General features: G+C 60.3%; 1 protein-coding gene across 7 annotated transcripts in view; it reads right to left on the bottom strand.

Annotated features, from left to right (window-relative positions):
• Positions 1-12,801, bottom strand: part of ASPSCR1 (ASPSCR1 tether for SLC2A4, UBX domain containing) — a 30,690-nt gene that overhangs the window by 9,243 nt on the left and 8,646 nt on the right. For all 7 annotated transcript variants that reach the window (XR_003005380.1, XM_024760681.1, XM_024760679.1 and 4 more), the window contains 3 exons: positions 7,900-7,957; positions 6,890-6,963; positions 6,102-6,537 (listed from right to left, as the gene is read on the bottom strand). Coding sequence is in view for 6 of the 7 variants with exons in the window: in XM_024760681.1 (XP_024616449.1) it covers positions 6,102-6,537; positions 6,890-6,963; positions 7,900-7,957 (568 nt within the window). In the remaining variant the exon portion in view is untranslated. The remainder of the gene's footprint in view (positions 1-6,101; positions 6,538-6,889; positions 6,964-7,899; positions 7,958-12,801) is intronic.

Raw genomic sequence — 12,801 nt, 5'->3', positions numbered from 1 at the left:
GAGACCATGGGGTGGGCGGCTACATGACAGATGAGAAAACAGGCACGGGCATGATCCTGAGGGGAGGAACGGCAGATGTCTGCAGGCTCCAAGGGCGGGGCCACAAGAGACCCAATCCCTCTGGTGGAACGCCCAGCAGGGGTCTCTCATTTCCTGCAAGCACATGACCCTAGCAAAGACTCCCCTGTCCCAGCCTCCACCGAGGGTATTAAGACAAGAGAACACCCAGAAGACCAGAAAGGAGGGAGGTGGACGGAGAGAGCAGACAAGTCAGGCTGTCTGCGAACTGGAGGATACTGGCGAGGGGCCCAGAGGGCACTTGGAAGGGAAAGGACCCTCCAGAGGTGGGGGAACAGGAGCACCCTCTGCGGGTGACGTTCAGAGGAGGCCCTGGGTGACAGCCTGAGGCTGCAGACACTGGACTGACACCTGGGCCACTCAGCCATGGGGACTTGGGGACCCGCCACAAGCTGTGGACGGCCACCAGTGCCTTCAGGAAGAGCCTCTGTCACACCAGGATGGACCCTTCGAGGGAGACCCGAGGGAAGGAAGGTATGAGGGCACTGCCTACCCTCAGCCCCATGCCACAGGCAGTGAGAGGCCAGGCCCGGAGGGGACCAGGGGACGGGGCTCTGGGCTGAGACGTGGGCCCATGGCTTCCCCCAACAGCCAGTGGACATGCTCCAGTGGCCGCCACACGAGTGGCTGAGAACCCAGTTGGGCACACAGGGGTCTCCTCATGTCAAAAGCGGCCTCACTGCCTGCTGAGGTTTCATTTTCTTGACAGTAATTTTCCAGGACATGATGACACAGGGAGAAAAAATGTAAAAACTATTTGGAGGTGACCTCAACCCCAGATTTTCCAGCTGCCCTGTGAGGGCTCTTGTTTTCCTCCCGCCCTCCCGCCTCCCTCTTACCCAGACTGTCCTCTGACAATGGTTTTTGGTAACAGGGAATGTGAAGCGTTTCCCCTTGAGGCTTGGAGCTGAAATGAAACACTACGCGGGAGGAAGGCGGGCCAAGCCTCCGTCACTCTCAGAGCCGGCCGCCCTCTGGAGGGAGCAACGCGCCAGCACGAGGCCGGGCCTGACCGGCAAGGCTGCACTGAACTCCAGCCCCTCATCTGCTGGGCCTGCCAGCGGCACAGGCGGAGGCCGCGCCTGCCCAGCCCTGGGCCAACGTCCACACCTGGGCCTGCCCGCCTTCCAAGCAGGAAAAATGAGAGCATCTTTAAGAAGAGGAGAAACGCTGGGCTGCAACAGTGACGCAGGCACACTTTGAAACCCAGTGGCTCCATGCCCTGGCGTGGCCCCACCTGTCTGTGCACGCAGTGCATGAACCCCCAAAGGACTGAAATAAGCAAATGTAAGGCATGGGGTGGCTCTCCTCATGCACAGGGGAAGACGCCTGCTCCAGGCCAGCAAACCCAGGGGTGGACGCACACAGCAGACCAAAGGGCCAGGAGAAACCCCGCAGAGGGAGCCCCTTGAGCCCAATCAGGATGGGGGCCTGCAAACGAGGCTGCCTGGCCCTGCGGGCAGCTCTGGGGTTCCAGGGGGGTACTCTGGCAGCCGGGGCGCCCTGCCCACCGGTTCTCCATGGCTTCGCAGGTTGGGCATCTGTCTCTCCCCCAAGTCTAGTCATGGTTGAGACACAGCATGACAAGGACAGCTGGAGGGCACCTGCCTGTCACCAGGCTTTAAAAACCGCCTCAAGACTCAGTTGGGGCCTTCAAAGTTGCTGACCCATCTGCCAGCAAACCTCAAAGGGCATCCCAAGTTAAGGCCAAGGCCAGAGCCCCGGGAGTGTCCACAAACAGTGGCAGGGCAGGGACAGGCTCACAGCACGCCCTGGGCCCACACACGGGGGGAAAGCGGGCTGTGCTCTTGGGGGCATGTCATGGACAGGCACCCCGGGCCAAGAGGAGGAGGGTGGCAGGGCAGCAAGGGGCACTGCTCTCGGTCCACCCCAGGCCCCAGGTCCTGGCCAGGCTCCCCCCAGCCCTGCGTGTTCTAAACCTTCCTGTAAACCGGGGACAGCCAGAGGCGAAGCTGACGCCTGCCCTGAGACATGGGTGCAAGGTGCGGAGTAAGCCCCTGGGGCCACGTCTTCAGGAGATGAGACCATACCCTGGAGGGTGAGGGGCAGGCAGGGGAGACTGCAGTCAGCCCGCCCTTCCCAGGGGGTTGGGGCCTTTGATCACGAACCCCTGTGCCAGCTGCGTGGGGGGACGCCGGCTGGGAGCACAGCCCAGCAGCACAAAGAGCTGCGGGGCAGCCTCCTGGGCCAGCGGAAGGACTTCAAAGGACAGGCCAGGGGCCGCCGGGCAGCCCCAGCCTCTCTCCGCGCTTGGTTCTGACGGCCAGTAAAACTACCTTCTAATAATTAATGTTCTGACATCAAAGGCAGGAGCCGCCCGGGTCTGTAAACCATCCTGGGCCTCGGCCGAGGACCTGCCTGTATTTCATCCTGTCTCTTCTGACTCTTCATTCAAATCCAAAACCACACACAGGCAAAACATTAATGGGAAACTTGGAAACTCTTTTTGATTACTAAAGTGTACCTTTGAAGTTCCCCCAAAAGTTCTGATTTGTTCCCTTCTCCCCTCCCCCAGGACTCGAGGGGACACAAAGCAGACAGCATGTAGCCAGCCGGGCCTCCGGGTGCACGGCTGTCAGTGTGACAGGAGGCGCGAGGCAGGCGGGCGGGGGACGCTCCACAATCAACCAGCTGCTGGGGCTCCCAGATCAAAGACACGCACTGCTGGCGGCCAGGCGGACCCTCCCCAGGACTCCTCCTTCCTGGGGCCCCTGGGGTCAGCGCTCGGGGATGCACTGGGACCCTGCGCCTGACAGCAACCACCTATCAGGCTGGCACCAGACCAGGCCACTCCCCACACAGCCCTGGGGAGTCAGCAGGCTCCCAAGAGATGCAGAGAGCCACAGCCTTTAGGGTGGGAGAAGGAGACAGCCAGCCCCGGTACTAGTTTTCTGGCCCCCAAACCTAGGGGTCCCCAGAAAGAGCAGGCCCGAAGGGAGTTGGGCCCCCAGCCCTGGCTCACCCCAACCACAAGGCTCTGCTTTCGAAAGCTGATTCTGGGCCCAGGTGACGAGCCTGTGAGACTGGGGGCTTCGTACTAGTGTCTAATGCAGCCCAGACATCAGCGTAGAAACCAGTGGGGTCCCTGAAGAGCCAGGGCACCACCACCACCTCCCCAGGACGGACATTCACGGGGCTTGGGACTGGCTCAGTTCCCCTCTCTTCCCCCATCCATTCAGCAAGGACACACAAAGCATGGTTCAGGAAGCAGGAGGAAGCCCCTGCCCCTCTGCAGGAACTTGGGCTCTGTCCCACCGCTGAGCCTCCGCACGGCCCACCCCGTGCAGGCACAGGTGCCCCTGTCCCTCCACCCTCCCCTTCAGGTATGTGACCTGAAAGCAAGAGTGAGGAGGGTGCTCTAGAAGAGACAGGATGCAGGCTCCAGCACTAAAATATTAGTTAACAGCAACTCAAGAGTGTAGCTAAACACATCACTGAAACTGGACTGACCCCTGGAATGCAAGGATAGCTTCGTGGGGGAAATCCATCCCAAACCTCAGCATGCAAACGAACTAAATGAGAGCGAAGGCGTGGAATCACCTCAGTGCGGGAAACGCAGCTCATAAAGCACCACTCTTGGGCTTCCCTGGTGGCACAGTGGTTGAGAGTCCGCCTGCCGATGCAGGGGACACGGGTTCGTGCCCCGGTCCGGGAAGATCCCACATGCCGCGGGGCGGCTGCGCCCGTGAGCCATGGCCGCTGAGCCTGCGCTGCACAACGGGAGAGGCCACAACAGTGAGAGGCCAGTGTACGGCAAAAAAAAAAAAAGCACCACTCTTACTTTTGATAAAGAAAAATTCTCAGAGAATCAGGAATAGAAACTCTTGATTTGATAAAGACTTTTCACAGCCCGCAGCATCTTTCACAGATAAACTAAGATTACTCCGTGTGGGATCAAGGTCAAGACAACGATGCCCACTAAATTTGCTGCTATTCAACAGAGACTCAATCACTGCAATACGACAAGAAAAAAAAATGAGAAGTAAGGACATCAAGGAAAAAGATAAGCTGACATTATCTGCAGACTCCAATTGAAAATGAGAAACTGCTGGAACCAGTAAAGCAAGTGAGCAAGGCTGCTGGGTATAAAAACCAGCAGCATCCACTGCCCGGGTGGAGCCTCACCCTTCTCACTCCACAAGCTCCTGCTCCAGGCAGGGGATCCTGCAATGGCTCTCCATCGTCTGGAAAGGTGATTTGTAAAAAGGAATTCGTTTCAGCAGTGGCATCCTTCTCGTCACTTAAAACCTCAAGTGGACCCTGAGCGTTGGCACATGGAGCCACTCTGGCTGGAAGGAAGGGCAGAAGAGAGCAGAGAACCTGGAGGCCTCACTCAGAAGGTGCAGCTGCGTCTCGAATAACGCCCACATGCACCTGTGCAGCCTCAAGGGCTCCACAGGTGACAACGTGCAGCCCAGGCTGGAAACCCAGGCTGGCCCCACCGTAAGGTCTCTTTATTTGGAAAGACCCTCTCCAGCCACAAGCCAGAGACCTAAGCTGGACTCTGGATGAATGCCTGGGCCTCCCCGGGGTCCAACCCCAAGAGGCAGGGGGCCCAACACAGAGCAGGAGCCCAAAATGTTGGGAAATCTACAACACGCCTTTCCTGAAAACAGTCTGTGAGCGCTGCTGAGGGAGCAGTCGCACAGAGGGACACAAAGAAGCCTGTGGGGGCTTCCCTGGTGGCGCAGTGGTTGAGAATCGGCCTGCTGATGCAGGGGACATGGGTTCGTGCCCCGGTCCGGGAAGATTCCACATGCCGTGGAGCAGCTGGGCCCGTGAGCCATGGCCACTGAGCCTGCACGTCCGGAGCCTGTGCTCCGCAAAGGGAGAGGCCACGACAGTAAGAGGCCTGCATACCGCAAAAAAAAAAAAAAAAAAAAAAAAAAAGAAGCCTATGGAAGCTCTGCCGTACGACTCATGAAAGCCCTACTGAAGAAAGTCCCAGAGGCACTCCAAGGAGAAAGTCCTGCCCTGGTGCCAAGCTTGAGCACCAACCCGACAGGGGCCACACCTGTCCTCCCTCTTAGGAGCTCCAACACGGCTGCAACTGCCCAGGGAGAGGCTGGCCTGACCCACAGAAGACCAGAGATGGCCTCCATCAGACAGCAGGGAGGCAGACACTGGCCACACGCCTGACTTCTGCAGAGGTGCCACCCACCTGGGGGTCCTCTTGCTCAGCGTGATCCAAGATGCAAGGCCCCTTCCACCCCTCATGTCTGTGTGTGGTCAGAGCAGGGGATGGGGGCAGGCATCACTGTGGGGGAGGATGTGAGACTAGGGCACAGCTCAAAGGTGCCCAAAGACAGATTCAACATCGAGAAGACAAAAAGCCTAACACTGCCCTAATGGTAGGTGTCTATTAAGTCGTACCTCAATAGAGCTGATCAGACTAGAAGACAGCGTCACAGAGGCAACCCAGGGCCTGGGCCGTTTCATCACAGCTCCGTGAGGGCTGCACGCCCTCCTCCCAGCCGTGGCTCAGACGGCCGCCAGGAACTTCCAAGAAGTCCCCACCAGAGACGTCCGAGGCCCCACCCACAAGCTTGTGAAGAGTGAGCAAACTCACCCTCTTCTGACCGTTTGGCGTGTTGCCCCACACGCCCACTGGCCAGTGGTGGGACATAGCACGTGAGCTGCAGCATGCCTGGCTCAGGAGTCAATGTGGCGTGGGACAATCAAGGCCAAACCATCTTTCCGTCAAAAGCCAGTCAAACCCACCAGCCCAGGAGAAGGTGGAGGCGCCGCGTCCAAGGCTCTGGGAAGGATGGCTCTCTTGGCTGTGACATGGCCAGCCAAGACACACAGGTTTGTCAAAACCCGTCGACTGTACATCTAAAAGGGGGCCTCAAGAAAGCTGATTTCAGGCAAAGCAAAACCAAAAAATCGCTTCCCTGGGAAGATGAAACCGCACCCAGCGACCCTGCTGCACCCTGGGCTGACCAGCCACGAGGTCAGGTGCAGTTAAGAGAAAGGACCCCAGCGCCCAGCTTGCCCCTTACCAGCTCCGGCTCCGGCTGGGGCTCCTGGCCAGGCCTCGACTTCTTTGGCTGGGAGGGGCCTGCAGGGCTGGAGAAGGACTTTGGCAGTTTGGCTGAAGATGACATCAGAGGCCTCACGGACCCGGAGGGGCCCCCCAGTCGCTGTCCCCCACCCGAGAAGGGAACAAAGGGGGCTGGCGTGGGCTCCGTCGAGATCTGCTTCGCCCGAGCATCCACCAGCTTCGGGCCCAGGCCATCCACGCGGCCAGCCCCCGGGCTCGCTGCCTCCTCCTGATGGCTCACATCGCCCTGGCTGAGCTCCGCTGAATTCAGTGGGAACAGAGGGCTGCTGGCTGCCTGGTCGGCCGACAAGGAAGGGGTCGGGCTTCCTGGGCTTTTGCTCCAGGAGACCCCAGGCTCCTGCTTGCCAGTGGAATCATGTCTTTTCATGGAAAACCTGAGTGGGTAGGCCCGGAAAGCAAATGAAACTCCATACACGGAGCCCCGTGTCTCACAGCGCCAGCATCGTATCTTCTGGTGACTACCAAACCAAATCCAATCCCCTGAAAGCACCCCACGGCCCTTCCCGACCCGCCTCAGCTCACGGGGGAAGAAGCGTGCATGGGGCCACCACGCCAGCCCGGCTGAGGGCAGATCCCCCACCTGACGCTGTGCCCCATGGTGCCCAGCCCCCACAGACTGCAGGTGGGAGAAGCGACTGGCAAGGGTCTGGGCTTCCCCACATTTCCTGTTTCCTTTCCCTTGAGAACGCAGTTTTCTTCATTAAACCAGACTCAGAGACCCCCCACCTGATGATGGCACTGCCCCCGGTGAGGCCCAGTGACTGCAGCGTCGTGCTCTGCAAGGCGGCTCTACCGGTCACCTGTGCGGAGGGAACAGGACATCCTCGCTGCCTCCCCCAGCCTGGGCACTGTGTCACCAGCACCATGGGGTCCCCCAGCCAGCCACAGCTCCCAAAAGGCCTGGGTCCAGCCCCCTGCACCCCAATCTACACCCGAGCATTTGTTCGCTGGTCCATGTCTGTCTCCCCAACCCCACCCCATCCGAGGTCTGGGCGGGCAGGGCTCAGGCCGGGGTTAGGCACATCTGGCCAGCTAACCAGCCCTCTGAGGGCTGGAGCTGATCCAGGCCCAGGTGCCTGAGGCCCAGTGGTCTGTCTCCTCCAGGGGAGGACCCATCCCCCCAGGTCCCTCCCACTCACAGCCCTGGAACCCCTGCCCCACTGAGCCCTGGGTCAGGAACCTCAAACTGGGATAAATAGGTGGGTGTGCCCTGTCTACACCAGGGGCCCCTCGGGGACAGTGGCCACCCCAGGCCAGGAAAGGGCGCTTGGCCAGGGTTGAAACAAAAAGCCCCTGTGAGCCAGGGGACAAGTGCCAAGAGGGTCCCCCGTCACGGGCGGGCGGGCGGGGACAGGCAGGGCCTCAGTGCCAGGCCAAGCCTGCACCACGCCACACTCGGTTTTGAAAAAGATCAAAACTTTGAGCAAAGCAAATATTTATTAAAATGAAACCACTTTTGTGACTCTTGGGCTTTGAGAGAAGCTGAGAAAACAAACAGGGCTCTGAGGGAGGTTTGGGAGCAGCCCGGGCGGCCCGCAGTTGGTTCCAGCGGAGCCGGCGTCCTGCCTTTTTTCCATGAAACACATCATGCTTTCAGGGCCCAAGTCTGCCCATCGCTGCTTTGAAAGGTCTAAAGGAGTGAATTTTCCAGATTGGAAAGTGGGGCTGGGCCCATGTGGTGGCTGGGAGGGGGCGACAGGGCGCGGGCCCGGCGGGTGGGCCCACAGCTCACCTACCTCATCTCTCATGTACACGCAGACGGGGCTGGCCTCACACGGCCGGTCCAGACACTCCCTGAGAGGGGAGGGAAGAAAGCATCACAGGTAGCCACTGCCTGGGGACACTGCTGCCCTGGGGACAGCACCCTGGCCAGCCACTGTGGGGGACCCGCCCACCCTGGCCACCCCACGGATGGCCATCAGCCCATGGCCTGGGGGTGTCTCCCACCTGCCCACGGCCTCCCGGCTCAAAGCAAAGGGAGGACACAGAACACGGGGACGGGCAGCACCAGCCACCTCCTGGACGTGCCTTGGGTTGCTGTCAACTGTGCCCAGGGTCGGCGATGAGAAAGTCCTAGGAGGGCATGATCTGGGCTTTTACCTGAAGCTGTCCCCTGAGAAGGCTGCTGCCCCAGAAGCACCAGGAGCACTTGGCACGGATCTATCACACAAACTCCGAGGAGAGAGTGGGGCAATGCCAGGACAAACAGGGAGGTGGGCAGCGGGCCCAGCCACCAACGCCCCTCCCCTATAAACCAGACCCTGAGATGGGAGGGAAGGGCCCCCAAGAAGCACAGCTGGGCAGGCTGGAGGATGGCAGGCATGCAGGCGCGCAATCGCGCACACACCCTCCGGATGGCCGACGCCACTCACACAGGCCTGCACCTCGGCAGCTGTACCACACAGGCCTGCGACGACCAAGGGAAGTTTATTTCTGCATTTCCTGACACATACTCGTAGAACTAGCCCCCAAATAAACGCGTGTCCCAGACCTAGCAGCAGTGCCCCAGGCCTGACCCTCTCCTCCGGGAAGGGTGACACAAGGCGTTGCGCCTGCCAGAGTAGGAGACCTGGAGCACCCTCAGGCCGTGCAGTGCTGCCCTGCCGAGCCCAGGGCTCAGACAAGGAGGTGGCTGGGATGGGAGACACAGAGGCTGAGCTGGTGACTGTACACAGACACTCGGACACTCGGCTGCCTGGGCCCGTCCCCGAGACCCGTGACACTGTCCTCTGCTCAGGTTCAGCATGTTTTCTCCCGTCTCTCTTGTTTGCTTGCAGTTTATGCTTTTGCATATTCCTCAGGGCTGAGACACTCAAGCTAATCCAGAGGTTGCCGTGGGGGCCCCTGGAAGAGGTCCCTGGCCACCTCCCACAGGCTGCCGGTCCCCATGGAGCTCACCCCGGGCTCTCCCCGAGGCTGTGCTCACAAAGAAGCTGCTCCCCAGGGAAGGCTTCCAGTCCTCGACCAGAGCCTCATGGGGGCCGGCCACGGCGGGTGTGACCCCGCACACACAGCGTGGCCAGGCCTCAGGAAAACACAAGACCCCAAAGTGCCAGAGAGACAACCCTGACCAGGCCTACACACTCTTCATCCTGAAGCCAAAACAGAGAAAGAGTGAAGGAAGATACTCCAGCAAACAAGATCCCAGGGCAAGAGAGGAGGAAGGCAGTGGGGAGACACAGGGGTCCTGCTCCTTTCAACGGCAACAGAGACAGCAGCTTTCAGGGCTGGGCTCAGAAAGCAAGCTGAATGCCCACCACGAGACAGGCAGAGTCCCCTCTGCTCTCAGGGGCTCTGGCCAGGCGTCCTCCCTCGAAATCCTTGTCCAGGGCACCCGATGCCAGCGTGGGGACCACAAATCACAAACAGGGACGAGAGCACAGCAGCACCCGGGAAGGCCTGCCTGCCTGCTGCCCTTGGAGGCCCCTGGACATCAAACAGCAGCTCAGCTTTGATGTCGGCTCCTCCAGAAGGATCGGATTCCCGCGTGTGGGATCTGAGGAGAGGCCTGTAAACACGCCGAGGGGAGGGGCGGCCGAGATCACTTCCAGACTTTCCTGGCCAATTAACAGCGCTCTCCCATCCGGCCGAGGACAGTGGACCAGGAGGTTCCAGCTCAACGGAGAGCCGAAGCCACCACTCCCTGCAACAGACATTGCTAAAGTTCCACGTGTCTCAGAGGGAGCCTACAGGGGACCTCCTGGGGACCCTTGTGCCCCTGGACCTGCTCCCACCCCCCAGCCCAGGCAGAGCCACTGGACGCCACTTGGCCCAAGGGACGATGCGGGGGAGGAGTGGCAGGATCTCACTCTATCTAAGGCCGGCACACCTGCTCTCGGGGCCAGGCCTGGGGCCAGCAGGGTCAGCCAGGCAGGGCAAAGGCGCTGCTGCTGCTGTGCTCTTCAACCACCATGGAGGGTGTCACCCCATAGACACAGGCCATCCGCCCACCCAGATGGCTCCTGGCAGGGCTCGTGGGGAGGTGATGCTGTGAACTGGGGGCAAGGCAGGCAGGCATCTGGAGCCCCTTCTGTTTTTGTCACCTGTTTGGGCCTGACCAAGTTGGGCTGGTACAAACTCAGGTGCCACCGACACAAGCCTGACACCACAGCACTCCTGCACAAGAACAACCAAGGGCTTCCCTGGTGGCGCAGTGGTTGAGAGTCCACCTGCCGATGCAGGGGACACGGGTTCGTGCCCTGGTCCAGGAAGATCCCACATGCGGCTGAGCGGCTGGGCCCGTGAGCCATGGCCGCTGGGCCTGCGCGTCCGGAGCCTGTGCTCTGCAACGGGAGAGGCCACAGCAGTGAGAGGCCTGCGTACCGCAAAAAAAAAAAAAAAGAACAACCAAAACTGACAAAAACCAACTGAAACTAACAGAGCTGTGACTTCAGGCTCAGAGGGGTCCCTGCTGCCACAAGGAAGCCCAGGGTGGGTGAGGCCACGTCCCAAGGGGCCAGGTGACTCACATCCACCACCACCCAGCAGCCCAACCCACAAAGAGATGAGGTTGTGGCCGGAGGGAGCAAGGAGGCCGAGGCTCGGCCGAATCACAGAGACTCCTCCTCCAGAGCAGACGGAGTGGGAAGTTGCAGGAGGAAGGCAGCCTCTGGCCTTCCCAAACAAGACGGGGGGGTGGGGAGGTGCTGCACGAGAGCCCTGAATCTAGGCCTCTGGCTGCCCGCCCACAAGGCTCTGGGTCTGGGCACAGCGTGACCACAGGCCGGCCCCCAACCTCAGGGGCAGCCCCTCCCTGCAGCCCGCTGTGCCCTGGGGGCCCTACAACCCTGAGAGAACAGGCAGACACCTGCCTTTCCCAGGGACACTCGACTCCCTGCTTTTACTATCCATGGGATGAACACGGCTGAGATGGACCAGTGGGCTTGGCTGTGAAATCAGGCCAGATGTAGAGGGGCAACGGGCTTCAGGGAAGAATCCAGCCTGGCATGGCATGCCTGGAGCCCTCCCTGAAGCAGATGCCCGAGAAGCAAGAGAGGAGGACGGGCCAGCCCACATGGAGCCAGTGCCATCCGTGGCGGCTGCCCATCCACACGGGTGCTGAGCACGCGCAGGGCAGCTGGCCCAGAAGGAGGCCAGCTCCAAGTGTGAGACACACCGGATTTCAAAGACCTCCTACCAACAAAGAATGTAAAATATCTCCTTTTTCCTGTTGATTACATGTTCAGAGAATATTTTGGATATACTGAGTCAAGTTAATTATATTCCTAAAATTAATTACACCTGTTTTTACTTTCCTTTGATGTGGCTACCAGAAAATTCTGAATTACCTCCATGTCCCGCACATGTGGCCCACATGGCATGTCCAGTGGACAGTTCATTGCTCCAGATGCTAGGGTCAGGGCCGGGCCACCATCCACCCTGATCCCCATGCATAGGACCTGCCACCTGACCAACAGTGGATCCAGGGTGCTGTGCTCATCTCCCACAGCTCCTGGCCATGCACGGCACCAGCTGCTCTGGGACTCTTACCACTCCCAAAAGCACCAAGTGAGAAAAGCCAGCTTCCTACTTATCCCACTCTGTGGCGACTTGGACACTTGGAATTCCCAGAGCTTCCCGCCCCCGGCCAGCAAGGGAGCTGCTGTGAGCCAGCCGGAGCTCCCTTGCCTCACCGGACCTGTCAGGCAGCTGCCCCCCATGTTGGCAGGCCCTTGCAGTGGTGGGCAGCTGACGCAGCCCCTGCACAGCCCCAGCATGGTTTCGCCAGCTCACTGGGCATCTGGCCACGACGTTGGGGCTGAAGACGCTGCCCTCCCTCCCTCATCTGAACCTTGCTTCACGCTTAGGGAGTGCCAGCTTCCAAGGAAAGGCCCGGACCTGCACTTCTGGAGATGAAGCCGAGACAAGTCCCCATTTGCTGGGCCAGCAATTCTGCCTCCAGAGTAAATTCTCAGGGCGGAGCGGGGCACAGACCTCCAGCTGTCCACAGGATGGGCTGGGCGTGCGCGCGCGCACACACACAGGACAGGACTGCACAGCCATGGAAACGATGCTGAGGGCATTTCCAAGAAAACACGGAACAGTCACAGCAAGAAAGAGAGGGTGCGCGCCACGCCGTGCTCAACGCTGCATGAGCGTCAAGAATTCGTCCCTGCGTGATGACCCCTCCCAGGGCCCACCTCCTCCTGATGTCACCTCGCTTCTTATGCCGCTGTCCCCACTGCCCCCACATTCTGTTTCTTCTATCTTAAACCCAGGTTACTGAGTCAGTCAGTCCTGAGAGGCTCGTGTGAACCAGTGTTCCCAGCACCTCGGCCCCTCCACAGAGGCAGCCCCCAGACCGCCCAGCCAACAACTCGAGGGCCAGATGGGAGCATCAGGCTTCATCATGACAGGGCGACCCCGGCTCCCCAGGCCAACAGCTGAGGAACCACCCAGTCTTCCCGGGGGGGATGGACCCCGTACCATGGAGCCCCGTCTCCTCCCTCTGGGTTACTCCTCCTTTTGGTGGTCACAGCCTAAGCGGGGGGCCTGGCAACGTGGGCTCCCACCACGCCTGTGTCTGGGGCCCACTGACACTCAGGAGGCCCTCGTCAGCCCCCCACGCCCCTCGTCTGCCTGCTTCTGGGTGGACCTGCCCTCCTGCCCTTTGGTGGAGCAGTTAGCAGCTTGCTCAG

The sequence above is a fragment of the Neophocaena asiaeorientalis genome, unplaced genomic scaffold (assembly GCF_003031525.2).
Source record: "Neophocaena asiaeorientalis asiaeorientalis breed wild unplaced genomic scaffold, Neophocaena_asiaeorientalis_V1.1 scaffold30, whole genome shotgun sequence".
NCBI classification, from domain to species: domain Eukaryota; kingdom Metazoa; phylum Chordata; class Mammalia; order Artiodactyla; family Phocoenidae; genus Neophocaena; species Neophocaena asiaeorientalis.
The sequence above is the reverse complement of the archived record's forward strand: the minus strand, read 5'-3'. Positions and strand labels throughout refer to the sequence as shown.